The sequence below is a fragment of the Hemitrygon akajei genome, chromosome 2, assembly GCF_048418815.1.
Source record: "Hemitrygon akajei chromosome 2, sHemAka1.3, whole genome shotgun sequence".
Taxonomy (NCBI): domain Eukaryota; kingdom Metazoa; phylum Chordata; class Chondrichthyes; order Myliobatiformes; family Dasyatidae; genus Hemitrygon; species Hemitrygon akajei.
In genome coordinates, this window is record NC_133125.1 from 207,674,229 (window position 1) to 207,700,072 (window position 25,844).

The 25,844-nt window shown below is 47.1% G+C and overlaps 1 protein-coding gene across 1 annotated transcript in view; it reads left to right on the forward strand.

Annotated features, from left to right (window-relative positions):
• Positions 1–3,855: 3,855 nt before the first annotated feature.
• The window catches only part of LOC140722190 (E3 ubiquitin-protein ligase TRIM39-like), a 45,993-nt gene continuing 24,004 nt past the window's right edge, over positions 3,856–25,844 (forward strand). Inside the window, exons 1-8 of the mRNA XM_073036985.1 lie at positions 3,856–4,108; positions 4,552–4,989; positions 11,955–12,118; positions 17,005–17,544; positions 17,635–17,730; positions 19,097–19,330; positions 20,405–20,427; positions 20,524–20,642. Of these exons, the coding sequence (XP_072893086.1) occupies positions 3,856–4,108; positions 4,552–4,989; positions 11,955–12,118; positions 17,005–17,544; positions 17,635–17,730; positions 19,097–19,330; positions 20,405–20,427; positions 20,524–20,642 (1,867 nt within the window). The remainder of the gene's footprint in view (positions 4,109–4,551; positions 4,990–11,954; positions 12,119–17,004; positions 17,545–17,634; positions 17,731–19,096; positions 19,331–20,404; positions 20,428–20,523; positions 20,643–25,844) is intronic.

Below are 25,844 nucleotides of genomic sequence, written 5' to 3' on the forward strand. Positions count from 1 at the left end.
CCCGAAAGTGAAGATACAGGTAGACAAAGTGGTGAAGGCACCCTTACCTTCATTAGTCAGGGTATTAAGTATAAGACTTGACATGTCATGTTAAAACCAGAGAACACATTGGTGATAACACATAGAGAGTACTATAGCAATTCTGCTTACCCGGCTGAGAAAGGATGTCATTAAGCAGGAAAAGGTTCAGAAAAAGATTCACACTCCGATGCCAGTCTAGATTTCTTTCTGCCCCTGTCTTCCAGTGTCTCTTTCACTCAGCCTCACTAAGATAAACAGTGATACACATCACCTCAACAAGTATTGTGCAGCCTATCCAGTGAGATTTTCATTTTGTTCTGTAGGTGGCCCAAGGTATGAAGCTCAAACTGTTACAATACCTGCCCATTAAACTCATGCCTGGCGGCATGCTTTATATGTTCACTAGAACATAGAAACATAGAAAACATACAGCATAATACAGGCCCTTTGGCCCACAAAGCTGTGCCGAACATGTCCTTACCTTAGAACTACCTAGGCTTACCCATAGCCCTCTATTTTTCTAAGCTCCATGTATCCATCCAGGAGTCTCTTAAAAGACCCTACCATTTCCATCTCCACCACCGCCACTCTCTGCATAAAAACACACCCCTGACATCTCCTCTGTACCTATTTCCAAGCACCTTAAAACTATGCTGTCTCATGCCAGTTATTTCAGCCCTGGAAAATAGCCTCTGACTATGTACTCGAACATTGTCTCTCTTTATCTTGTACACCTCTATCAGGTCACTTCTCAACCTCAGTCGCTCCAAGGAGAAAGGGCGAGTTCCCTGATAAGGCATACTCCCCAATCCAGGCAACGTCCTTGTAAATCTCTTCTGCACCCTTTCTATGGTTTCCACGTCCTTCCTATAATGAGGCGACCAGAATTGAGCACAGTACTCCAGTGGGGTCTGACCAGGTTCCCATATAGCTGCAACATTACCTCTCTGCTCTTAACCTCACGATTGATGAAGGCCAATGCACCGTACGCCTTCTTAACCACAGAGTCAACCTACGTAGCAGCTTTGAGTGTCCTATGGACTGGACCCCAAGATCCCTCTGATCCTCCACACTGCCAAGGGTCTTACCATTAATACCATATTCTGCCATCATACTTGACCAACCAAAATGAACCACCTTACACTTATCTGGTTTGAACTCCATCTGCCATTTATCAGCCCAGTTTTGCATCCTATCAACTGTAACCTCTGACAGCCCTCCACACTACTCACAACACCCCTAACCTTAGCGTCATCAGCAAATTTACTAACCCATCCCTCCACTTCCTCATCCTGCTCATTTATAAAAATCATGAAGAGTAGGGGTCCCAGAACAGATCCCTGAGGCTCACCACTGGTCACCGACCTCCACGCAGAATATGACCCATCTACAACCACTCTTTGCATCCTGTGGGCAAACCAGTTCTGGATCCACAAAGCAACGTCCCCTTGAATCCCATGCCTCCTTACTTTCTCAATAAACCTTGCATAGGGTACCTTGTCAAATACCTTGCTGAAATCCATATACACTACATCTACGGCTTTACCTTCATCAATGTGTTTAGTCCCATCTTCAAAAAATTCAAACAGGCTTCCAAGGCATGACCTGCCTTCGATAAAGTCATGCTGACTATTCCTAATCATTTTATGCCTCTCCAAATGTTCATAAATCCTGCCTCTCAGGATCTTCTCTGTCAACTTACCAACCACTGATTGATCTATAATTTCCCGGGCTATCTCTACGCCCTTTCCTGAATAAGGGAACAAAATCCATAAATCTCAAATCCTCCGGAAACTTTCCTGTCCTCAATGGTGATGCGAGGATCATCGCCAGAGGCTCAGCAATCTATCCCCTCGCTTCCCACAGTAGCCTGGGGTACATCCCATCTGGTCTCAGTTTCTTATCCAATGTGATGCTTTGCAAAATCTCCAGCCAATCCTTTTCCATAATATCTGCATGCTCAATCTTTTCAGTCCACTGCAAGTCATCCCTACAATCGCCAAGTTCCTTTTCCGTAGTGAATGCTGAAGCAAAGTGTTCGTTAAGTATCTCCGATATTTCCTTTGGTTCCATACACACTTTTCCACTGTCACACTTGATTGGTCCTATTCTCACACATCTTATCCTCCTGCTCTTCACATACTTGTAGAATGCCTTGGGGTGTTCCTTAATCCTGTCTGCCAAGGCCTTCTCATGGCCCCTTCTGGCACTCCTAAGTTCACTTTTACGCTCATTTCTGCTAGTCTTATAATCTTCTGTCATTACCTAGTTTTTTTTTGAACCTTTCATAAGCTCTTCTTTTCTTCTTGACTAGATTTACAACAGCCTTTGTACACCACGGTTCCTGTACTCTACCATATTTTCCCTGTCTCATTGGAAAATATACAGAACCCCACGCAAATATCCCCTGAAAATTTGCCACATTTATTCCATACGTTCCTTGAGAAAATTTGTTTCCAATTTACGTTTCCAAGTTCTTGCCTGATAGTCTCATATTTCTTCCTTACTCCAATTAAACGTTTCCCTAACTTTCTGTTCTTATCCCTCTCCAATACTCAAGCAGGAGTACTTATTGTTAAGGGGTACAGCCACAGGGGTTCTTTCTAGCCTCTGATTTCTGCCCTTCCCTCTCCTGAATGTTACCCACCTACCTGTCTCCCCAGACCCCGGAGTGACTACCTGCCCTTAGCTCCTCTCTATCACCTCCTCACTCTCCCTGACCAGACGAAAGTCATCGAGCTGCAGCTGCAGTTCCCTAACACGGTCCCTACTGAACTGTAGCTCGACGCACCTAGTGTCCCAGACTTCCCACATCTGACACCGAGCACAAAAAACCGGCTTCACACGCATAGTTCCTGGCTCAGTTCTGCACAGATAATTTACCTTGCCTCGACGCTTTATTGCCGAAGCCCCGTAGAGTCAAAGCCTTCCTACTCTGTCGCCCGCTGTATAAATTGTCCTCTTTTTAAACTCTTCTCGCTATTCTCACTGGCTGACGTCCACGCGCTTGCGCAGTCGTGCCCCTTTCAAACTGCTGAAGAAATAATTTATCTTTTCACCGTTTGAGTTCTGTATTAAATGAAGGTGAATGGCGTTTGAATACAAGAGTAAAGAACACAGTGCACAGGCCTAGTCTGTTTTTAATTAAACACGTTTACCTTTGCGCTGTGTTCACCTTTGGCCTTCAGTCTGTCGCATTGCACAGGGGAGTGGTGAGAGCTTCAGAGATCCATCAGCAGCCGCTACAGTACAGCTCCCGTCTCCCAACAGCAGGAGGCAGCTGCAGACAACAGGCTCCGATCTACGGTAGGCAGAGACCGGGTACCCTCTGTGTAGCTGAAACAACTCAGGGAAACTCTGCGGAAGTCACTTCACCCAGCCACTGAAAGCTTTCGCGGCTTGGGCTGGTGTTGCTGCCTTTGCCCGAGGTACAGTTCCCGATGTCCAGTTTCTCCTCAGACCCACTCACTCCCGGTTCCAAACTCGCGCCTGCGTTCCGTTTCTTCTTCTTCTGACTTTTAATGGCGGTTAGCAGTCCAACTTTTAAGGTCCATTCCCACCACCAACTGGACTGGAGTGTGGTGTTGAGAGTTGGGAAATAAAACCCCTACTTGTTCCGTGATGAACCCCTAGGGCAGACAACCTCAAGAAAACCAAAAACCAAGAAAACGGTTATGGAGCTATTGAAGACGGTGCCATTGGTTTCTTGGTTTTCTCATCATGACTTAAAACTTCGCCAACCATATCAATTGCGCGGTGCCATTGTCGGCTAACACGGCAACAAGAAGAGTAGAAATTTTAGCGGAGGAGCATTTTTCCAATCTACTCACCGATATGGAGAAAGCAGAAGCCATATCACTAGCCATAGACTCGTCCTGTGACCGACCCGATATGCAAGAGCTATCTGTGTTCGCAAGATTTTTTGATGGGAAGACCTTTCGGGAAGAGCTACTTCGTTTCTTTCCTCTGCCTGGGCTCACAACTGGGGAAATAATTTTTAACGAGTTGACACAGTTCTTTGAGAAGAATGGCTTGAGCAAGAATGAGCAAGAATGTGTCCATTGCCACCAATGGGGCTCCGTCGATGGTGGGATAACACAAGGGCTTGCTCAGCGGTTTTGCCACTGTAACCCAGTACACTTGTCATTTCATTGCATTATTCACACATCAGTGTTGTGCGCTAAACTGTATGGGGAAATGAAAGAGGCGATGGATACTGTGACGAGACTGGTAAATTTCGTTCGTGAGAGTTCTAGTCTGCGACATCGCTTTTCAAAGCATTGATGGGGGAAATGTTAGCGGAACAGAAAGATCTTTTGCTGCACAATGATGTTCGCTGGCTGAGCAAAGGCCGTGTTGGAGAGGGTGTGCGATCTGCGCAATGAACTTGTGTCATTTTTATCCAGCCTGCAGAGCTAAAAAGCCCAAGGATTTAAGAGGTTTTGTTAGTGACAATGCGATAGCACATGTTCTTTTATTTTGTGTGTGACTTCATGTCTCATCTAAATCAACTTAATCTGCAATTACAAGGCAACAACTGCACTGTTGCGGACGTGTACGAGGCGATCGAAGCTTTCCGGTCAAAGCTGAACCTTTTAGAGAGAGACATTCACGGGAGAAAGTTGCAATTTCCACGTCTGGGGGAGGATTGCGAGAAGAATGAAACGCGGGAGGATCCAGTGATGAAGGATTTCGTGACGAGCCTGGCAGAAAACTTCAGGGAACGATTTGAAAGCTCCCCTAAACTCTCAGGTGACATCTTCCTCTTCCTGAGACAGCCGTTCTCCGTTTCGGCTGACGGACAGTGGACTGCAGAGGCCAAACTGTTGGTTCCTTCCATAGATGAGGCAACTCTTCAGATGGAGGACTTGGAAATGGGAACATCTGATTTGCTCAAAGCACAACACTGTCAGGAACGGGGACACGAATGGACCCAAGTGCAGGATGCAGGCACTGAAGTACTCGGGGGTAAGACAGGAGGGGGATGCCATGGCATGCAAGGGGTAATGCTGGGGTTCAGGCAGATAGAGTCTTAGTCGGGCAGGCAGAGCAGGATTCCAGCGTCAGGCGAGGCAGAAGGATCCCAGAATTCAGGCAGAAGGCGGGGTCTTGAGGTACATGGCTTGGCTGGAGGAGAGCCCCGCCCCCGGGCGGGTCGCATATGTCCTGGGTAGGGCCGCCTCCCAGGCGGAATACGGAGACCTGGGCAAGATGCGGCCTCCTAGGCCGGTGCGGGGCACAACCCATAGGAAGCGGGGGGGGGGGGGGGGGAGAGAAAGGGGCAGAACACCCCGCCGGGCAGCGGCAAGCCGGCCGGGCCTGCCCGACGGAGGTAAAGGGGTAGAACGGGGACTAGGGCCAGGGTGACCAGCACAACAGCCATGATCCCCAGGTAACTCGGGAGAGGCAGACAGCGCGAGCAAGGCAGAATGGGCGGAGGAGCGGGACTACGCATGAAAGAAAAAGCAGGGGACAAGACCAACCTGGACAGAACAAATACAGAGCATGTCGGAACCTGGGCAGGGTAAACAGGATGCGGAGCAGATCAGAACCCGGGCAGGGTAAACAGGATGCGGAGCAGGTCAGAACCCGGGCAGGGTAAACAGGATGCGGAGCAGGTCAGAACCCGGGCAGGGTAAACAGGATGCGGAGCAGGTCAGAACCCGGGCAGGGTAAACAGGATGCGGAGCAGGTCAGAACCCGGGCAGGGTAAACAGGATGCGGAGCAGGTCAGAACCCGGGCAGGGTAAACAGGATGCGGAGCAGGTCAGAACCCGGGCAGGGTAAACAGGATGCGGAGCAGGTCAGAACCCGGGCAGGGTAAACAGGATGCGGAGCAGGTCAGAACCCGGGCAGGGTAAACAGGATGCGGAGCAGGTCAGAACCCGGGTAGGGTAAACAGGATGCGGAGCAGGTCAGAACCCGGGTAGGGTAAACAGGATGCGGAGCAGGTCAGAACCCGGGTAGGGTAAACAGGATGCGGAGCAGGTCAGAACCCGGGCAGGGTAAACAGGATGCGGAGCAGGTCAGAACCCGGGCAGGGTAAACAGGATGCGGAGCAGGTCAGAACCCGGGCAGGGTAAACAGGATGCGGAGCAGGTCAGAACCCGGGCAGGGTAAGCAGGATGCGGAGCAGGTCAGAACCCGGGCAGGGTAAACAGGATGCGGAGCAGGTCAGAACCCGGGCAGGGTAAACAGGATGCGGAGCAGGTCAGAACCCGGGCAGGGTAAACAGGATGCGGAGCAGGTCAGAACCCGGGCACGGTAAACAGGATGCGGAGCAGGTCAGAACCCGGGCAGGGTAAACAGGATGCGGAGCAGGTCAGAACCCGGGCACGGTAAACAGGATGCGGAGCAGGTCAGAACCCGGGCAGGGTAAACAGGATGCGGAGCAGGTCAGAACCCAGTCAAGGTAAACAGGATGCGGAGCAGGTCAGAACCCGGGCAGGGTAAACAGGATGCGGAGCAGGTCAGAACCCGGGTAGGGTAAACAGGATGCGGAGCAGGTCAGAACCCGGGTAGGGTAAACAGGATGCGGAGCAGGTCAGAACCCGGGCAGGGTAAACAGGATGCGGAGCAGATCAGAACCCGGGCAGGGTAAACAGGATGCGGAGCAGGTCAGAACCCGGGCAGGGTAAACAGGATGCGGAGCAGGTCAGAACCCGGGCAGGGTAAACAGGATGCGGAGCAGGTCAGAACCCGGGCAGGGTAAACAGGATGCGGAGCAGGTCAGAACCCGGGCAGGGTAAACAGGATGCGGAGCAGGTCAGAACCCGGGCAGGGTAAACAGGATGCGGAGCAGGTCAGAACCCAGTCAAGGTAAACAGGATGCGGAGCAGGTCAGAACCCGGGCAGGGTAAACAGGATGCGGAGCAGGTCAGAACCCGGGTAGGGTAAACAGGATGCGGAGCAGGTCAGAACCCGGGCAGGGTAAACAGGATGCGGAGCAGGTCAGAACCCGGGCAGGGTAAACAGGATGCGGAGCAAGTCAGAACCCGGGTAGGGTAAACAGGATGCGGAGCAGGTCAGAACCCGGGCAGGGTAAACAGGATGCGGAGCAGGTCAGAACCCGGGCAGGGTAAACAGGATGCGGAGCAAGTCAGAACCCGGGCAGGGTAAACAGGATGCGGAGCAAGTCAGAACCCGGGTAGGGTAAACAGGATGCGGAGCAAGTCAGAACCCGGGCAGGGTAAACAGGATGCGGAGCAGGTCAGAACCCGGGCAGGGTAAACAGGATGCGGAGCAGGTCAGAACCCGGGCAGGGTAAACAGGATGCGGAGCAAGTCAGAACCCGGGCAGGGTAAACAGGATGCGGAGCAGGTCAGAACCCGGGCAGGGTAAACAGGATGCGGAGCAGGTCAGAACCCGGGCAGGGTAAACAGGATGCGGAGCAGGTCAGAACCCGGGCAGGGTAAACAGGATGCGGAGCAGGTCAGAACCCGGGCAGGGTAAACAGGATGCGGAGCAGGTCAGAACCCGGGCAGGGTAAACAGGATACGGAGCAGGTCAGAACCCGGGCAGGGTAAACAGGATACGGAGCAGGTCAGAACCCGGGCAGGGTAAACAGGATGCGGAGCAGGTCAGAACCCGGGCAGGGTAAACAGGATGCGGAGCAAGTCAGAACCCGGGTAGGGTAAACAGGATGCGGAGCAAGTCAGAACCCGGGCAGGGTAAACAGGATGCGGAGCAGGTCAGAACCCGGGCAGGGTAAACAGGATGCGGAGCAGGTCAGAACCCGGGCAGGGTAAACAGGATGCGGAGCAGGTCAGAACCCGGGCAGGGTAAACAGGATGCGGAGCAGGCCAGAACCCGGGCAGGGTAAACAGGATGCGGAGCAGGTCAGAACCCGGGCAGGGTAAACAGGATGCGGAGCAGGCCAGAACCCGGGCAGGGTAAACAGGATGCGGAGCAGGTCAGAACCCGGGCAGGGTAAACAGGATGCGGAGCAGGTCAGAACCCGGGCAGGGTAAACAGGATGCGGAGCAGGTCAGAACCCGGGCAGGGTAAACAGGATGCGGAGCAGGTCAGAACCCAGTCAAGGTAAACAGGATGCGGAGCAGGTCAGAACCCGGGCAGGGTAAACAGGATGCGGAGCAGGTCAGAACCCGGGCAGGGTAAACAGGATGCGGAGCAGGTCAGAACCCAGTCAAGGTAAACAGGATGCGGAGCAGGTCAGAACCCGGGCAGGGTAAACAGGATGCGGAGCAGGTCAGAACCCGGGTAGGGTAAACAGGATGCGGAGCAGGTCAGAACCCGGGCAGGGTAAACAGGATGCGGAGCAGGTCAGAACCCGGGCAGGGTAAACAGGATGCGGAGCAGGTCAGAACCCGGGCAGGGTAAACAGGATGCGGAGCAGGTCAGAACCCGGGCAGGGTAAATAGGATGCGGAGCAGGTCAGAACCCGGGCAGGGTAAACAGGATGCGGAGCAGGATACGGAACAAAACGACCACCCGCCTGGTCTCCAGTCCCAAGGCCCCTTATAAATACCTGCATCTGAATTGGCCATAGGTGTGCCTGCTTAAGTCAGGAGGATCCCAACTGGCTCAAGGGTGACGGGAGGGACAGCTGCAAGACCCGGAGTCCGGAATCCGCGGACCGGATCAAGACACGGAACGCGGGCTCCGGACCGGACCGGACCCCGACAAACACAAGGACGTTGGGGTGAGTGACTTTCGGATGAACGTGGTTCCCCAAGCTCAATTAAAAAGCACGAGAGCTATTGCAATGCTCCTACTCATACTGCTCCCCTCTATGTGAGTCATCGTTTTCTTCAATGAACTGTATCAAGAACCAGGACAGAAACAGACTCTCCAATGCACATCTTGGCCATTACCTCAGGATTGCCACAACAGAATACAGGCCTGACATCAGAAGGATTGCCTCATCCCGTCGCTGACACTTCTGTCACTGACTGGTCAGTGAATCAATTTATTTTTGTCCATTTGTCAATCTTATTCTGGTATAATAATAATATTACAACAACAATAATAATACTGATAATTTCATTTATAGCTACACTTCATACTTCAAGTGCTACATAGCTTAATTAAAAAGAATAAATAGTTAAATGAGAGAACAGAAACAGTGGAAAAGGCAGTACTACTAAAACTCTGTGTGGAAGAGAAGTGGTGAAGACTACCATGTCTGTGTGTGCGCGCATGTATTTTAAGTCCCAGATGAGTTCTCAGTGTGACAGCTGACAGTTGTGATAGCTAGAGTCATAATTCAATGGTTGGTTTTGAACTTATTTTGTTTCAAGAGTGCTTTTTTCTCTTGTGTGACCCACAACACAGGCTTTGAGAATACCAGGTCTAAATTATTACTACTACCACTACCACTACTACTAACACTACCACTACCACTACCACTACTACTACTACTATAATAATAATAATAATAATAATAATAATAATAATAATAATAACAACAACAACAACAATGGTAATAGCAGCAACAACAAAATCTACCCATTAAACAACTTACTGGCACAATAAAAAAAAAACCTGGACGTTTGGGCCCTTGGCTTGGCACGCTTGATATAATTTGCCCCCCCCCCCCAGGGTTTCATCTTGCTGTGGACTGTCACTTTAAAGAGAGAGTGCCTAAGTGACGTCAGCTGCTAGCTTTCTTGGATCCTGTGTGATTTTTTACTGAGAGAGAGAGAGGAGCGGAACTATTTTTCTGCAGCTTGTGTTAACATTTTCTCCGCAGCGTGATTTGGATTTTAACAAGGACACTGACTTTCTCACAGACAGTTCCAGTTGGAGTCGGACAATGGAGGGAAGCCGGTGACAAGGGGTAACAGGTTGCAACTTTCGAGTGCCCACAAGGGTGGGTTGAGTATCGATCCAGAGTATCGATAAGTGGCTATCACGTTATGTAATTGGGGTAGCCCTGTGGAATCTACCTATGTGTTAACCCTTGCCTGGGTGGTAGTTCCCTTGAAGACGGTACCCCTGTGATAAGCTACTTTTGGTGAATCTTCGAAGGTGGACTATACGATCTGAGCATCAGTCGTGTCTGGAAAATGCGACCGGGTCTCAGGAAAGAATTCTACCATCTTGAAAGACTGCGCCACGAGCCGTCCCAAATGGCTCGTCGATGTGGACAACGGTGGTAATTCTCCCTGCTAGGAGAATTGCTGAAGAGGATTGTGACCAGAAAATAAAGGTCACTTCGACAGACCCTTGCCTGGGTTTCTTCGGAAGTATTGTGGAATCACACGTTCCGTTACCCTTGCGCCAGGAGGACAAGGGAGTGTTGTGACGACCACTTGGGCGAGTATTTCGTGGAGCTTCGATAGTGCTGTCACTCAGCTTTCCTCAGCCTCCCACTTCACTCATAAATCCCTTCTTTGCAACATTTTGACGCTGGATTGCTAAGACTGAACTTAAATGACTTTCCAGATTTGTTCCTAAGCTGTGATGACTGAGAACTGTGATGACACACACACATATACACACCCTTTTACATGTATTGTTGGTTATTTTTACTAATGCCTTAAATTAAGTCGTTACTAATAAAGGAAGTGGTTTTAACATCAAAACCAGGCTCCAGGTGCAGTCCATTGCTGCTGGTCCATTTAAACCGTTGCGTGTACGTAACAGTTCTTAATCAAATGAAAACTAAATTACTCGAAAGAGCCCTACAGATTTTAAATAATGAAAGACAATACTGTGAATTAAATTTACTTAGTACAGTTTTTAAATGAAAACTGCCAACCCCCCCCCCCAAAGCTAGTAGTGCAGCCTCCATTTGATTTATTTCAACCTTATATGCTTCACATTGTAAAAGAATATATTCAACTGTTTTATAATGATAAAACTTACACATCCCAGAGTGATGTTTTCCAACAATATATAAGGAAGATTTATGTACCGTATGCCCAGTTCTAAAGTCGAGTCAATATAATTCCTTCCCTCCTTGTCTTACCCCCTTCTCCCATCAATCCAACAGTTTTACGTATTCTGTAAAGGTGTCTCCCCTTATGTCCATTATCCCACAAGTCTTGCCATAAATCCCGGAATTCTTAGCCCCACCAACCCCTTAGTTTCTGATTTGCTAAGTGGAAGGTCTGTATCCACAGATGAAATTTTAACAGCTCTTTTGGCCAAACAATCAATCTGATGCTTCTCGACACCATGAGTATAGTACAAAACTTTAAAAATACTATAAATAGCAATAACAATATATATTAAATAAACATAAAACACAAGGAGATGGAGACATGGAGATGGGATCATGGACTCAAAGCTCAAGGTCGATCTATTAACAAAGTACAGACCATATGTGACTCATTTTCCTACGGGCATCCACAGTACAAACAAACACAATTCAATCAATGAGAAACTGCACTCAAACACAGATGGACAAACATCCAATGTGCAAAAGAGGACTAATTATGCAAATGTAAATATAAACATATTGCCATACGAATCCTGAAAAGAAATTAACCCGATCAAAATAATGCAAATGTGTATAGTGAAGTTTAACCATGTGTGGTTGATGTAGAGAGGGTGATAAAAGTAACTGCAAGGAACTTGCTGATATCGACTGTAATTTTTTCCGTAGATTCTGCTTGGCCCGCTGAGTTCTTCCAGCATTTTGTGTGTGTTCCACACTTTCTCTATCTCACGGAGGAGGGCTGTCCTAGGACCACTTACAGCCAATTGGTGATAGCGCACGGAAACATGCCAACACTGATTGGTCGGGGAGTTAGACCCGCCCACTGACGGTGGACATCCCAATGATCACTTGGTGAAACGGAACGCCTGACATCATTTTGAGTTTACAGTGGGTGGAGGAAATTTGCACTTGCAAAATTATTTATTCAGATTATTTTTCGGTTTGGTCTTCTCTTAAAACAGGTCAATCCAGCTGTTGGTCAGATTTACCTTCTGGAAACTCTTCAAACTTTATTTCACATTCAAAGTATTGGTGTACGTGACTTCATCTTACGGGCCCCTGCACACAGAGGTGTTGAGAGGAATGAGCGAATTGATTGTTTCCCTTTCACGAGTGTTTCTCCAGAAGATGTGGCTATGTGTCCACTGGTGGGAGAGTCTTGAACAAAAGGGATATGTTTACAAGCGCAGGGTATGTAGGAATTAGAATCAGGTTTATTATCATGATCGATTTGTGCATAAAGCCCTGACTCAGCCAACAGAGCCCTCCGGGTCACTGAGGCAGCAAAACCCCGAACCACGACACTTGGAGGATACGGAGTCTCGTGCTTCATCATGCAGGATTGACGTACAGATCCTTGTTCCCTCTGGGGTGTGTGGCCACACAGTAACTGAAATGCTTCCATGCACGTAGTCTTTGTTGCCATGCAGCTGGTAAAAGTTCATGAAACGTTAAAGATTTTCTTTGTTGTACTGTATTTCATTACAGCTGTTAGGGGTCACCCTAGTTTGGAAAGGGGTCCAGAAGAGACCCTATGAACTGTGCTGCTATTAAGAGAGAGAGAGAGAGGGAGGCATCCAGCGCAATGAGAGAGAGAGAGACAGAAACTGCTCGAAAGGATGATGTTATGGTTCCTCCGCTGATTGTTTACCTTTCTCCGAGGTCACTTGCCTGTTTGTAGAGAGTCTGCAGAAAGCGGTGGGTGGAGCAGGTTGATGGATAGCTGGTGTGCAACATGTGCGGATAAAAAGCAGATCCGCTGGGCCACAGACAGACACACCAAAACACACCACGAGGCACACACAGTGTCGGACACTGAACGAGCTTTGTGCACTCACGTGAAGGTGGGGTTTTGGAGGATCGATTCGGGGAAATCGATCAGTGGCTCACAGTGTGAAAAGGTGCGACCGGTGGGGAATTATTTGTGTGTCCACCCTTGCCTGGGTGATAATTCCACCACTGAAGAACGGTCATACGTGCTATGGTCATAGTCGGTGACTACAACAGGATTTCGGAAGACAACGGGAAGATCGACGGCAACTTCTCACCTCTCTCTCTCTCTCTCTCTCTCTCTCTCTCTCTCTCTCTCTCTCTCTCTCTCTCTCTCTCTCTCTCTCTCCAACGTTACTCAACTAACTACCTCCAACTGAACTGAGCTCTTGTCATCATCTCGTAAGGCTGTACTTATTTACCCCTAGGTTTGAAAGAGCCTAGTTTTGTTCCTATTTCCACACACACACACACACACACACCTTCAATTCATAAATAACATCAAAAGTTTGTGATCACAGATCTCGCAGACACAAAGCCCAGATCAGCCAGAACAGGACACAGCCTCAACCTCAGCTCCACGGAGAACGGAGTAAACATTGGAACAGTGAGCAAAATCAGGCAGATCCTCGCCTCCGGTCCCGACACCCTGCCTTTCAGTCTATCTGGCCCGGCATTTAAATAGTTCAATCATCAGGTCACCCACCACTCTGGGACCCGGGTCCCACTGCATTGGTACACTTTGGGCCTGGACTCTATTTCCACATTTTGACCCATTGTCAACCTTTCCAAATCAGCTCAGTGCTTTCATCGATTCAAACTCACACTCGGTTTTGACGGATGGGCTCTGATATCCTCTGCTCTGACTTCTCGTCTCTGACCCTGACTCCATCTCAAACATGTCTCGACCTCACTCTGACCATTGCGCGTTGACCACACCTTGACCTCACTCCAACTTTGCCTCACAGTCGCACGCCTCAACCCTTGAGTCAGCCTTGTCTTTTCTCGTCTCTTCATTGTTTGCGGAGATAGCTTACCACAATTTTCCACAGTATATGTATTGTTAATAAAGTATTTAGTTGTTTTATGAGCCACCAGCAAACTGCCGTCCGTCTTCAGTAGCACCATCTTAACCCTTGTGAGGACAAACTAGGGTAGAACTTACACAGTGAACGGTCGGGCACTGGGGTGTGACAGAACAGAGCGATTTGGAATCATGGTTGGGATAGAAACTCTCCTTCAACTGGTGGTATGTCCTCTCATGCTTTCCTGTCCTCTGCCCAGTGGGAGGGTGGAGAAGAGCAAACATTTGCATTGGCTGGACCAACGTTCCCTCTAATTTTGTTACAGCTCTGTGGACCAACCATTGCTCTGAGCAGGAACACGGCCTGAAACTGTGCGGCACTTGAAATGAATGTTTTTTTTTTGTAATGTGCATACTATGAATATTTAGAATGAAAACTGATTTTCTATGAATTGAAGGGTGTAATGAAATGCAGTACAACAAAGAAAATCTTCCACATTTCATAAACATGTCCCAGCTGCACGACAACAAAAGCTATGTGCATGGGAGAATTTCAGTTACTGTGTGGCCACGCACCCTCGCGGGAACAGGGAACTGTACTTCAATCCAGATTGATGAAACATGTAACTCCGTATCCTCCCAGTGGACCATAACCTTGTCGTGGTTTGGAGACTTGCAGCTTCAATGACCTGGAGAGCTGTGTTGGCTGGAGTCAGGGCTTCATGCTTTGGCTCTTGGTAAAGTCAACCATGCCAAACACATCAAAGGTTAGAGGCCAGACTAAGAGTTGTTTACCTGTCCTCCAGGTTTGGAGGTTCACTCAGGACTAATATTCCTTACTGGTTCCGGGAACCCCGCTGATACCAAAAAACACGTATGCTCAAGTTCCTTATTTGACCTGTTTGAAAACGATGGAATTTAGGACCCTGCAGAGCACCAGACCTACGCACATCCTCCCGTAAACTTTAAATCATCTCTCGATTACTTATAATACCTAGTACAATGTAAACGCTATGTAAATAGTTGTTATATTGTATTGTTTATGGAATAATGGCAAGAAGAAAATTTTATTTCCAACAGAAACATTCAATAAAACGTAAAAATATACAGCTTCAAACGAACCGAATCAAACACATGGTAAGTGACTTATTGGAATAAATGTAGAACGTCACTGTCACGATTAGACTTCAGTAACTTGTCTTTCTTTTTTCTTTAAATCATATACAGTGGTAGTTCTGACACCATATTATTCAGTAAGACGCCGCACAGACACACCACGATCAAGCTTCTGCAATAACTCCACTTTCTGCGTTATTGATGATGATAGATGCTTCCTTCTCGTTTTCTCATTGCTACCCATAGGGGTTTCTGCGGCTCTTTTTGACATTTGTACAGTGAAATTAAACACAAAGTCAACAGTGAACATAAAATATCAGCGAACAGCAAATGCACGTGTAACAAGTACGAGCGCTGAGCCACAACTGTCGTCTGGCGGCCTCTGCTCGTGCCGCCACGTCACACCTGAGTGACGTCAGCTGTTGGTGAAAAAACTTCGGTTTTTAACTGTAAAGTGATAGGTAAAGCCAGGTAGGTTGGAAAGATAAAGGGTTGAAGAAGGAATCTGATTCGAGAGAAGAATGGACCATAAGAGAAAGGGAAGGAGGAGGGAACGCAGGGGGAGGTTATAGTCAGTTAGAAGGTAAGAGGCCAGAGTGGGGAATAGATGAAGAGGGGATGGGAACGGAATTTTTTTCTGGAAGCAGAAATAAAATTCATGCCATCAGGTTGAAGGCTACCCAGACATAATATACGGTGTTTTTCCTTCGCACAAGAGAAGGCCATGGACTGACAGGTCATAATGGGAATGAGAATTGGAATTAAAATGTTCCATCTTTGGCAGAGGTGTTTGACAATGCAGTCCCCAATTTACATCAGGTCTCACCAATGTGGAGGAGGTTGTATTGGGAGCAGCAGAGAAAATAAATGACCCCAGCAGATGAAGTGTTGCCTCACCTGGAAGTACTTTTTGGGTCCCTGAATGGAGGTGAGGGAGGAGGTGAATAGGTGCTTTGGCTGCTTGCAGGGGTGAGATTAGTGGGGAAGGTGAATGGACAAGGGAGTCATGGAGGGAGAGATCCCTGTAGAAAGTAGAGAAGGGGGGAGGTAAAGATGTGTTTGGTGGTCGAATATCTTTGGAAATGGAGGAGGTTTCGGAGGATGATGTGTTGGATGCGGACACTTATGTGCTGGTAGGTTAGGACAAGAGGAACTCTATCACTGTTAAGGCAGAGGGAAGATGGGGTGAGCACAGATGTTCGGGAAATGGAGGAGATGCAGTTAATTGCAATATCAATACTGTAGCGGAGGAAAGGAAACCCTGTTCTTTACGGAGGAGGACATACCCGATGTTCTGGAAGGGGAAAATGCATTCTGGGAACAGAAACGGTGGAAATGTAGAAAGTTAGAAAAGTTAATAGCATTTTTCCAGGAGACGGTGGTAAGAGACATAGCCAAGATACCTGTGGGAATCAATAGGTTTATAAAATATGTCGGTTGACAGTTTGTTTCCAGAGATGGAGGCAGAGAGAAGGGCAAAGGGGAGGGAGGTGTTTGTAATGGACCAAGTGAGTTCAAGTGCAGGGTGGAAGTTAAATTTGATGAAATTGACAAGGACAACATGAAGCAGCACCAATGCAGTCATTAATGTTTCTGAGGAAGATTTGGGGAGCGTTACTGGGGAAGGCCTGGAACATGGGCTGTTCTTCGACAGGCATTGCTGGGGCTCATGCGGATACCCGTGGATAGCCCTCGAGTCTGGAGAAGGTGGGAGGAGCGGAAGGAAAATTGGTGAGGGTGAGCACCAGCCCTTCCAGCTGGAGGGGAACTGGTTTGTTCTTTTATTGAGAAAGAAACAGAGAGCTGTAAGGCCTTCTTGATTGGGGATAGAAGTTATAACTGGACATCCATGGTGAAGATGAGGTGGTCAGTGCCAGGGAATAGAAAATTGCTGAGGAGATTGAGGGCATGAAAAGTGTCGCGGATGTGGGTTGGGAGGGATTGACCTGAAGGGTTTAGAATGGAGTCAATGTATGAGGACAAGTTCAGTGGGGCTGGAGCAGGCAGGGACATAGACCAACAGTCTGTTTCGCTTTTCAGGAATTGTCCCTTTCAGATCTGCCTTACACTGAACCAGGCTCCGCGCTCCGGGTTCATTTATATTCAGACCTCTTTAATGTGTTTCTGATCCCACCCTGACGTGGAAATTGCCGCGATTCCTGCCCAGAGAACACTTGGAGCAACGTTGTTCATTCCCGAGACTGCAGTGCCCCTAGAGGGTGATCGCGGTACTGCAGGCGTTCAGCAGATCCACGAAGGTGAAAGGATCCTGAACCAGGAAGTGCCGGGAGTTAACATGGCTTCGAAAGGACAGGCCGAGAGTTTAACCGAGGAGGTAATTTGTTCCATCTGCCTGGATTTCTTCACCGATCCGGTTATACTGGAGTGTGGACACAACTTCTGCCGCTCCTGCATCACACAGTGTTGGGAAAGGGAGGAGAGAAACTCCTGCCCGGAATGTAGAGAGGAGATTGCGGACCGCACCCTCAGGGCCAGTCAGGCCTTGGCAAATCTGTCTGAGAAAGCTCGAAAACTAAACCTGAATCCGAAAGAGAAGGAAAATATACTTCACTGCGCGGAGCATGAGGAAGAACTGAAGCTGTTTTGTGAGACGGACAAGAAACTGATCTGCCTGATCTGTGCGACTGCGCGGGAACACAAGTCTCACAACTTCATGCCGGTTAAAGAAGCCATTAAACTGTACAAGGTAAAAATAACCGATCGTCTTTCGATCGTCTTTTTGTCTAATCCAAAATTGTCAATTTTTTGTCTAATCCATTCACTCTTTGATTCCCAGGATCGGGTTAAATCTTCCTTAGACTCTCTCACAAAAAAGAAATCGGACTTACAGGAAATAGAGCAGCAGCAGAAAGAGAAGATTTCTGGAGTTCGGGTGAGGCTTCCTGAGCAGAATTTACAAATTCGCTGTGTAGTTTTATTCCCTTTAATGCAGAATAGCAGAGTATCGCAGCTCCAGTAACCTGGGTTCGATCCTAACCTCTGGTGCTGTCTGCGTGGAGCTTGCACGTTCTCTCAGTAAGCAGTACCTTCTTTCAGCCGACAATTCATGGTTGAATAGTAAATTGGCTACTGTAATTAACCCTTTGAAGGGGGTTTGTGTGTGAATCAGGTGGGAGTTAATGCATTGGTGAGGAAGACTGGGTTTCAGGGAAATGTGATTGAATGTCTGGGAACCACTTACTTACTGCCTGTTATGCCACTGGAGTTTGGGACAGTTTGGGCATAAAGCCCACATTCTAGCCAAATCACATTTACCTGTAAATGATCCATACCCTCCATTCCCTGCCTGTTCATTTCCCTGTTTAAATGCCTGTTTGAACTGAAGAATTTCGGAGTTGTGAACTTTGATAATAAAATGAACCTTTGAACCTCTTAAACATCACGACTGTGTCTGTTTCTACCACTCCCTATCCCGGCCGTCATTCCAGGAATAAACCACTCATTGTGTCAGGAAACATTCCTTGAACATCCCGATTCCATTTTGAAACTTTACCCTTCATGTGGTGCCCTCAGAGAGATGACACTGACTGGGCCGGTCTCAAAATTAGAAGAACAGTACAGATTTGGCTGAAGGGCCTGTTCCTGTGCTGTACTGTTCCATGTTCAGTGTTTGAAATATCACAGACAGGGACACAGCAATTTCCTCCCTGGATTCCCACCATGTCAGACAGGACACTGGGTCAGACCCCCAGGTTTATTCAGCTTTACATGTTTAAGCTGGGCAGCCTCCTTTGTAATGTCAGCCTGTTATGCCACTGGCATTTGGGACAGCAATGAAGGTCCTCCATCTCTGGCAGTGTTCATGTCTTCATTGAACATGTCAGTAGCTGCTTCTCGGTTTTCACTACTGTCAGTCATGTGGGTCCTGAGTGGAGACTCAGGAATAACATGGCACTCAGATGTAGAAAGACTCTTCATTGTTTCCGTAAAAATTTTGTTTTACCAGTCAGTATTGTTAGCCCTGAGCTGAACCCATGAACCTGGAGGACCAGTAGACCACTCTTACTCTGGCCTCTACCCTTTGACCTGTTTGGTATGGGTGACCCCACCAAGAGTCAAAGCATAAAGCCCACATTCCAGCCAACAGAGTTCTTTGGGTCATTGAGGCACACAAGCCTCCAAACCCAACAGCAAGGTTGTGGTCCTCTTGGATGATAATGGGCTGGATAGACCCTTCCATATCATAAGGAAATACATCAGGGCCAAATAATAAACCAGCCTCTCCTTTCATTTGACAGGAACAGTCACAAAGCGTTCAGTCCCACATCACATCCCAGTTTGATGAACTGCGCCGGATTATCACCGAGAAAGAGCAACGTGTACTCCGAGATCTCAAGGAAGAAGAGGAGAGGATTCTAAATACAATGAAGAAAAATCTTCAAGAGATTCAAGAGAATTTAAATTCTATTCAGGAGGAACTCTCAAAGTTACAGGAACAGATGGATCAACAAGAAAATGTCACATTCCTCACGGTGAGAGATTTCAGTTTGTTTCTGTAAAAGTGCACAGTCACAAAAATGATGTATTTTAAATCAGTGTGGTATTTACAAATATGTAGTTGTAAACTGATTTAAACTGGACAAATGTCTTCACTGTTCTGGACTGTTGTGGTTCCCCAAACTGGCCTTCCACAACATCTGTACATCACAGGACAGTCTGCAGCCTTCTTGGGAATGAGTTATTCAGATCAGAGCACTGAACTGGTGATCGTTTCTGTGATTTCCACATATAATATCCCCTGATACTCAGAGTAACAACCAGTTACAGTCACAGACTGTGAGTGTGTCTGGTGCAGTGGGTGTGAGGGTCGCTCTGTTGATCAGTGGGAACTGAGTTTGAATTCCAGAATGTGACCTGCACATCGGATTTACCATCTATATCTGGTTTGTATCAGGTTCATTGCTTTGGAGAATTTTGCACTGTCTTTTGTTATTCAGAAATATTCTTCATCAGATTATATCCCATTTTCATCAGAGACAGGACTTTCAGTCCATTCTCTCCTATCAGTTTCCCTGGTGCACAAGCCTCCTCCCACCTACTCACCACACCCAGTAACAGTGTCCCCAACTCCATGGTCCCTCATGTGTTTATCCAGCTTCCCCATTAAAATCAATCTCTGCTGTTCCACTTCAACCACTCCTGTAGCAGTGAGTTCCACATTCTTTTCACTACATTTCTTGTGGGATTTGTTAACAACCAACTGATGTTTTATCTTTGGCTCTCCACACAAGCAGAAATATTTTCTATCAAATCCATTCAGAATCTTAAATTCCTCCATCTGATCCTCCTGGACATTGTATCCAGATAAAAATAGACAACCTGTCCAGTCTCTCCTGTAAGTTCCTTCTCTCAGTTATGGTATAATTCTCATTAATATTCTTTGTACTTTCTCCCATGTTTCTATGTTCCTCTTTTTACGTTCATGTCAGTGGGAATGAGTTCAGTGGGAATTTTCAGCAGCTTGTAATAACTTGTCTCAGATTCCTGCTGTTGGGATGCCGACAGTCAGTCTCAGTCAATTGAGATCTGTGTTTGATTTATTTCAGGAGGAAGCTCGTCGGGAGATGAGGTAAGAGATGGTCATTACTGAAACACTGTATCAATTTGTAAAATAGTTCAAATATCACTGATACTCAGTTTATAACCATCTGTATAATATTTACAGGGTTAGCGAGGATACCCAGACATTGTCAGTGACAGATGATGCCCTATTGGTTGAAAAATTTGATCATCCCTATTTGCTCAACAGAGCTTCGGAAGAAGTGTTTGGCAGTGTTAAGCGAGGTAAAACATACAGATTCTTTTGTCCTTGTTTATGAGACACAATTAAGTTATAGAGTGTTAAGTATAGAATTAAGTTATAGTAACACTCTTAGAGTGTTACTATTAAGACTTAGAGTGAGAGTAAGCGTTCGGCATGGACTAGAAGGGCCGAGATGGCCTGTCTCCATGCTGTAATTGTTATATGGTTATAATTAGGCACAAAATATGGTTGTACTAATAATGCTGAACAGAACTAGATACAATAAAGCATAGGAGCAGAATTAGTCTATTTAGCCCATCTCTGAACCTCCTTTGAACCCTCTCCAATGCCATCACACCTTTTCTCAGACCTGGAGCCTAAAACTGTTCCCAATACTCAAGGTGAAGCCTCACCCGTGCCTTATAAAGCCTCAGCAACACATCCCTGTTCTTGTGTTCTAGATCTCTTGAATTGAATGCTAACATTGCATTTGCCTTCCTCACCACTGACTCAACCAACAAGTTAACCTTTAGTTTGTTCTGCACGAGGACTCCCAAGTCTCATTGCATCTTCGATTCTTGGAGTTTTTCCCCGCTTGAATACAATTTGCAGATTTATTTCTGCTACCAAAGTGCATGACCATGCATGTTCCAACATGGTATTTCATTTGCTTCTTTCTTGCCCATTCTCCTAATCTGTCTAAGTCCTTCTGCAGCCTACCCATTTCCTCAACACTACCTTCCCCTCCACCAATTTTCATATCATCAGCAAACTTGGCAACAAAACCATCTACCCCATCATCTAAATCATTGATATACAGTATAAAAAGAAGTGGTCCCAACACCGACCCCTGCGGAACACCACTAGTCACTGGCAGCCAACTAGAAAATGATCCTTTTATTCCCAATCACAGCCTCCTACCAATCAGCCAACTCTCTAAACATGTCAGTAACTTTCCTGTAATATCATGGGCTCTTAACGTGGTAGCAGCCTCATGTGACACCTAGTCAAAGGCCTTCTGGAAGCCCATTTATACAACAACCCTTTCAGCTATCCTATGTGTAATCTTGTCAAAGAATTCCAACAGGTTTGTCATGCAAGATTTTCCCTGAAGGAAATCATTCTGACTTTGTCCTGTCTTGTCCTGTGTCACCAAGTATTCCATAACCTCAGTCTTAACAATTGACTCTAACATCTTCCCAACCACTGAGGTCAGGCTAAATGGTCATAATTTCCTTTCTGTTGTCATGCTCTTTTAAAGAATCGAGTGACATTTGCAATTTTCCAGTCATCTGGCACCATGCCGGATTCCAGTGATTTTTGAAAGATCACTTCTAAAGCCTCCACAATCTGTACCACTACCTCTTTCAGACCCCAAGTGTAGTTCATCTGCTCTGGGTGACTTATGTACCCTTTGGTCTTTCAGCTTTTTGAGCAGCTTTTCCCTTGTAAAATTAACTGCACTCACTTAGTTCATCTGCCACCTCCCTGGCTTCCATTACTATTTCTCCGGCCTCATTTCCTAGTGATCCTACATCCACACTAATCTCTCTTTTATTTTTTACATACTTGAAAAAGCTTTTACTATCCAATTCGATATTGTTGGCGAGCTTGCTTTTATATTTCATTTTTTTCCTCCTAATGATTCTTTTAGTTGAGCTCTGTAGTTTTTAAAAGCTTCTCCATCCTTTCTTCCCACTGATTTTTACTTTGTTTTATGGCCTTTGCTTTTACATTAGTTTGACTTCCCTTGTATTGTTTTTCCAATTAAGTATTTCTTTGGTTTTGAAATACATCCATCCTTCTCATCTTTTTTTCCCAGAAACTCACTCCATTGCTGCTCTGCTGTCGTTCCTGCCAGCATCTCCTTCCAAATTATTTTGGCCAACTCCTTTCACATATCACTGTAAATTCCCTTATTCCACTATATTAATGCTATGTCAGACTTTACTTTCTCCCTATCACTGCCTCCTCAGGGTTCTTTTATCTTAAACACCCTATTTGCCCCCAGTCATTCCATTACACCCAATCCAGTATCGCTGATCCCCTAGTAGGCTCAACGACAAACTCCTCTAAAAAGTCATTTCACAGGCATTCAGCAAACTCACTCACTTGAGATCCATTTCCAACGTGATTTTCCCAATTGTCCTGCATGTTGAAATCTGCCATGGCTATCATAACATTACCCTTTTGACATTCCTTTTCCAGATCCTGTTGTAATCTATGGTCCACATCCCAGCTACTATTGGGACTCTTGCAGTTTCTTGGCTCAACCCACAAGGATTCAACATCTTCCAATCCTATGTTACATCTTTCTACTGATCTAGAAACATAGAAAACCTACAGCACAATACAGGCCCTTCAGCCCACAAAGCTGTGCCGAACATGCCCTTACCTTAGAAATTATGTCATTCTTCACCTGCAGAGCCATGCCATTCCCTCTGCCTACCTTCCTATCCATCCAATACAACGATCCATCCGATATAACCTGGGACATTCATCTCCTAACTACAGTACAACCATCCTTCAGCCATGATTCAGTGATGGCCACAACATCATACCCAACAATCTGTAATAGTGCAACAAGATCACCCACCTCATTTCTTATCCTCTATGCATTGAGATATAACACTGAGTACTGTATTTGCTACCCTTTTTGATTCTGTGTTCCTAAAGTACTGATACCCTGTTGTTTGAGACTAAGTCCCATCACCTGCCTGCCCTTCCTGACAGTCTGACTGTAGGCTATCTTTGGTTTCTTACCATACTTCCTATCCTGTCCCTTCACTCTGGTTCCCACCTCTTGCCAAATTAGTTTAAACCCTCCCCAACAGCTCTAACAAACCTGCCTGCGAGAGTATTGGTCCCACTAGGTTCCAGGTGCAACCTGTTACTTTTGAACAGGTCATACCTCCCCCAGAAGAGATCCCAATGATATAAGAACCTGAGACCCTGCCCCCCTGCACCAGCTTCTCAGGCAGGCATTAAATTGGCAAATCACAAACAAGGGAAAATCTGCAGATGCTTGAAATCCAAGAAACACAAACAAAATGCTGGAGGAACTCAGCAGGCCAGGTAAAATGTATGGAACAAAGTACAGTTGATGTTTCATTCTGAAACCCTTTGGCAGGGGGGAAGAGTGAGAGAAACACCAGGAGATACATGATGGAGGGATGAAGCAAAGTGCTAGGAAGTTAATTGGTGAAAGAGACTGAAGGCCATGGAAGAAATAAGAAGAAAGAGGTGGGGGAGGAGCACCAGAAGGAGGCGATGGGTGGGCAAGTAGATAACATGAGAGAGGGAAAGGGGATGGGAAATGGTGAAGGGGGGGGGAGGTGGAGGCATTACTGGAAGTTTGAGAAATCGATATTCATGCCATCAGGTTGGAGGCTACCCAAACAGAATATAAGGTGTTGTTCCTCCAATGGAGGGACATTTCGGAATGGGAAGTGAAATTAAAATGGGTGGCTACTGGGAGATCCTGCTTTTTCCAGCAGACGGAGTGTAGATGCTTGGTGAAGCAGTCTCCCAATATACATCTGGTCTCATCGGGAGCACCGAATGCAACACATGACCCTAACAGACTCACGGGTGAATTGTCACCACACCTGGACAGACTGTTTGGGGCTCTGAATATAAGTGAGGGTGGAGGTGTAGGGGAGGGTGAGACACCTTTCTGCTTGCAAGGCTAAGTGCCAGGAGGGTGATCAATGGGGAGGGACAGATGGACAAGGGAGTCGCATAGGGAGTGATCCCTGTGGAAAGCAGAAAGGGTGGGGGGGGGGAAGAGAGGGAAGGATGTGTTTGGTGGTGGGATCCCGTTGGAGGTGGTGGAAGTTTCAAAGAATTATGTGCTGGACGCAGATGCTGGTGAGGTGGTAGGTGAGGACAAGAGGAACCCTATCCCTGGTAGGGTGGCGGGAGGTTGGGGTAAGAGCAGACATGTGTGAAATGGAATAGATGCGGTTGAGGGTAGCGTTGATGGTGGAGGAAGGGAACTGATGTCTATTATAAACCAACAGACTCTCACAGCCCACATCATGCACTTCCCGTTTCTACCTCCTACCCAAAATCCACAAACCTGCTTGTCCAGGTAGACCCATTGTTTCAGCTTGTTCCTGCCCCACTGAACGCATATCTGCAGTTCTAGACTCTGTTTTATCTCCCCTGGTTCAGTCCCTTCCCACCTACATCTGTGACACCTCACACACTCTTGATCTTTCAGGTTCCCTGGCCCCCATCATCTTATTTTTACTCTGGATGTCCAGCCCCTATACACCCCCATCCCCCACCAGGAAGGCCTCAGAGCTCTCTGTTCTTTTCTGGACACCTGTCCCAACCATGGATGGATATATCCATTCCCCTCCACCACCACTCTCCTCCACCTAGCAGAACATCCTCACTCTAAATAACTTCTCCTTCGAGTCCTCCCACTTCCTTCAAACAAAAGGGTTAGCCATGGGCACTCACATGGGTCCCAGCCATGCCTGCCTGTTTATTGGCTACCTGGAAGAGTCTATGTTGCAATCCCACCCTGGTGACCACCCCGTAATTTCCTACGCTACACCAACAACTGTATTGGTGCTGCTTCCTGCACCTATGCTGAACTTGTCAATTTCATCCACTTTGCCTCCAACTTCCACCCTCCCCTCAAATTCACCTGGTCCATTTCCAACACTTCCTTTCTGTTTTTCGAACTCACTGTCTCTATCTCTGGAGACAGCTTACCCACCGATGTCTATTATAAATCAATGGACTCTCACAGCCAGCTGGACTATACCTCATCCCACCCTGCTCCTTTTAAAAACGCCATCTCCTTCTCTCAGTTCCTCCGTCTTTGCCGCATCTGCACTCAGGATAAGGCTTTTCATTCCAGAACAAAGGTGATGTCCTCCTTTTCCAAAGAAAGGGGCTTCCCTTCCTCCACTATCAATGCTGCCTTCAAATTTATCTCTTCCATTTCAAGCATGTCTGCTCTTACCCCATCCTCCGACCACGCTACCAAGGATAGGGTTCCTCTTGTCCTCACCTACCACCCCAACTGCCTTCGCGTCCAGCACTTAAGTTTCTGAAACTTCCGCCATGCCCAACTGGATCCCACCACCAAACACATCTTTCCCTCCCCACTCCCTCTTTCTGTTTTCCACAGGGATCGCTCCTTACATGATTCCCTTGTCCACTCACCCCTCTCCACTGGATTCCCTCCTGGCTCTTATCCTTGCGAGAAGAACAAGTGCTACACC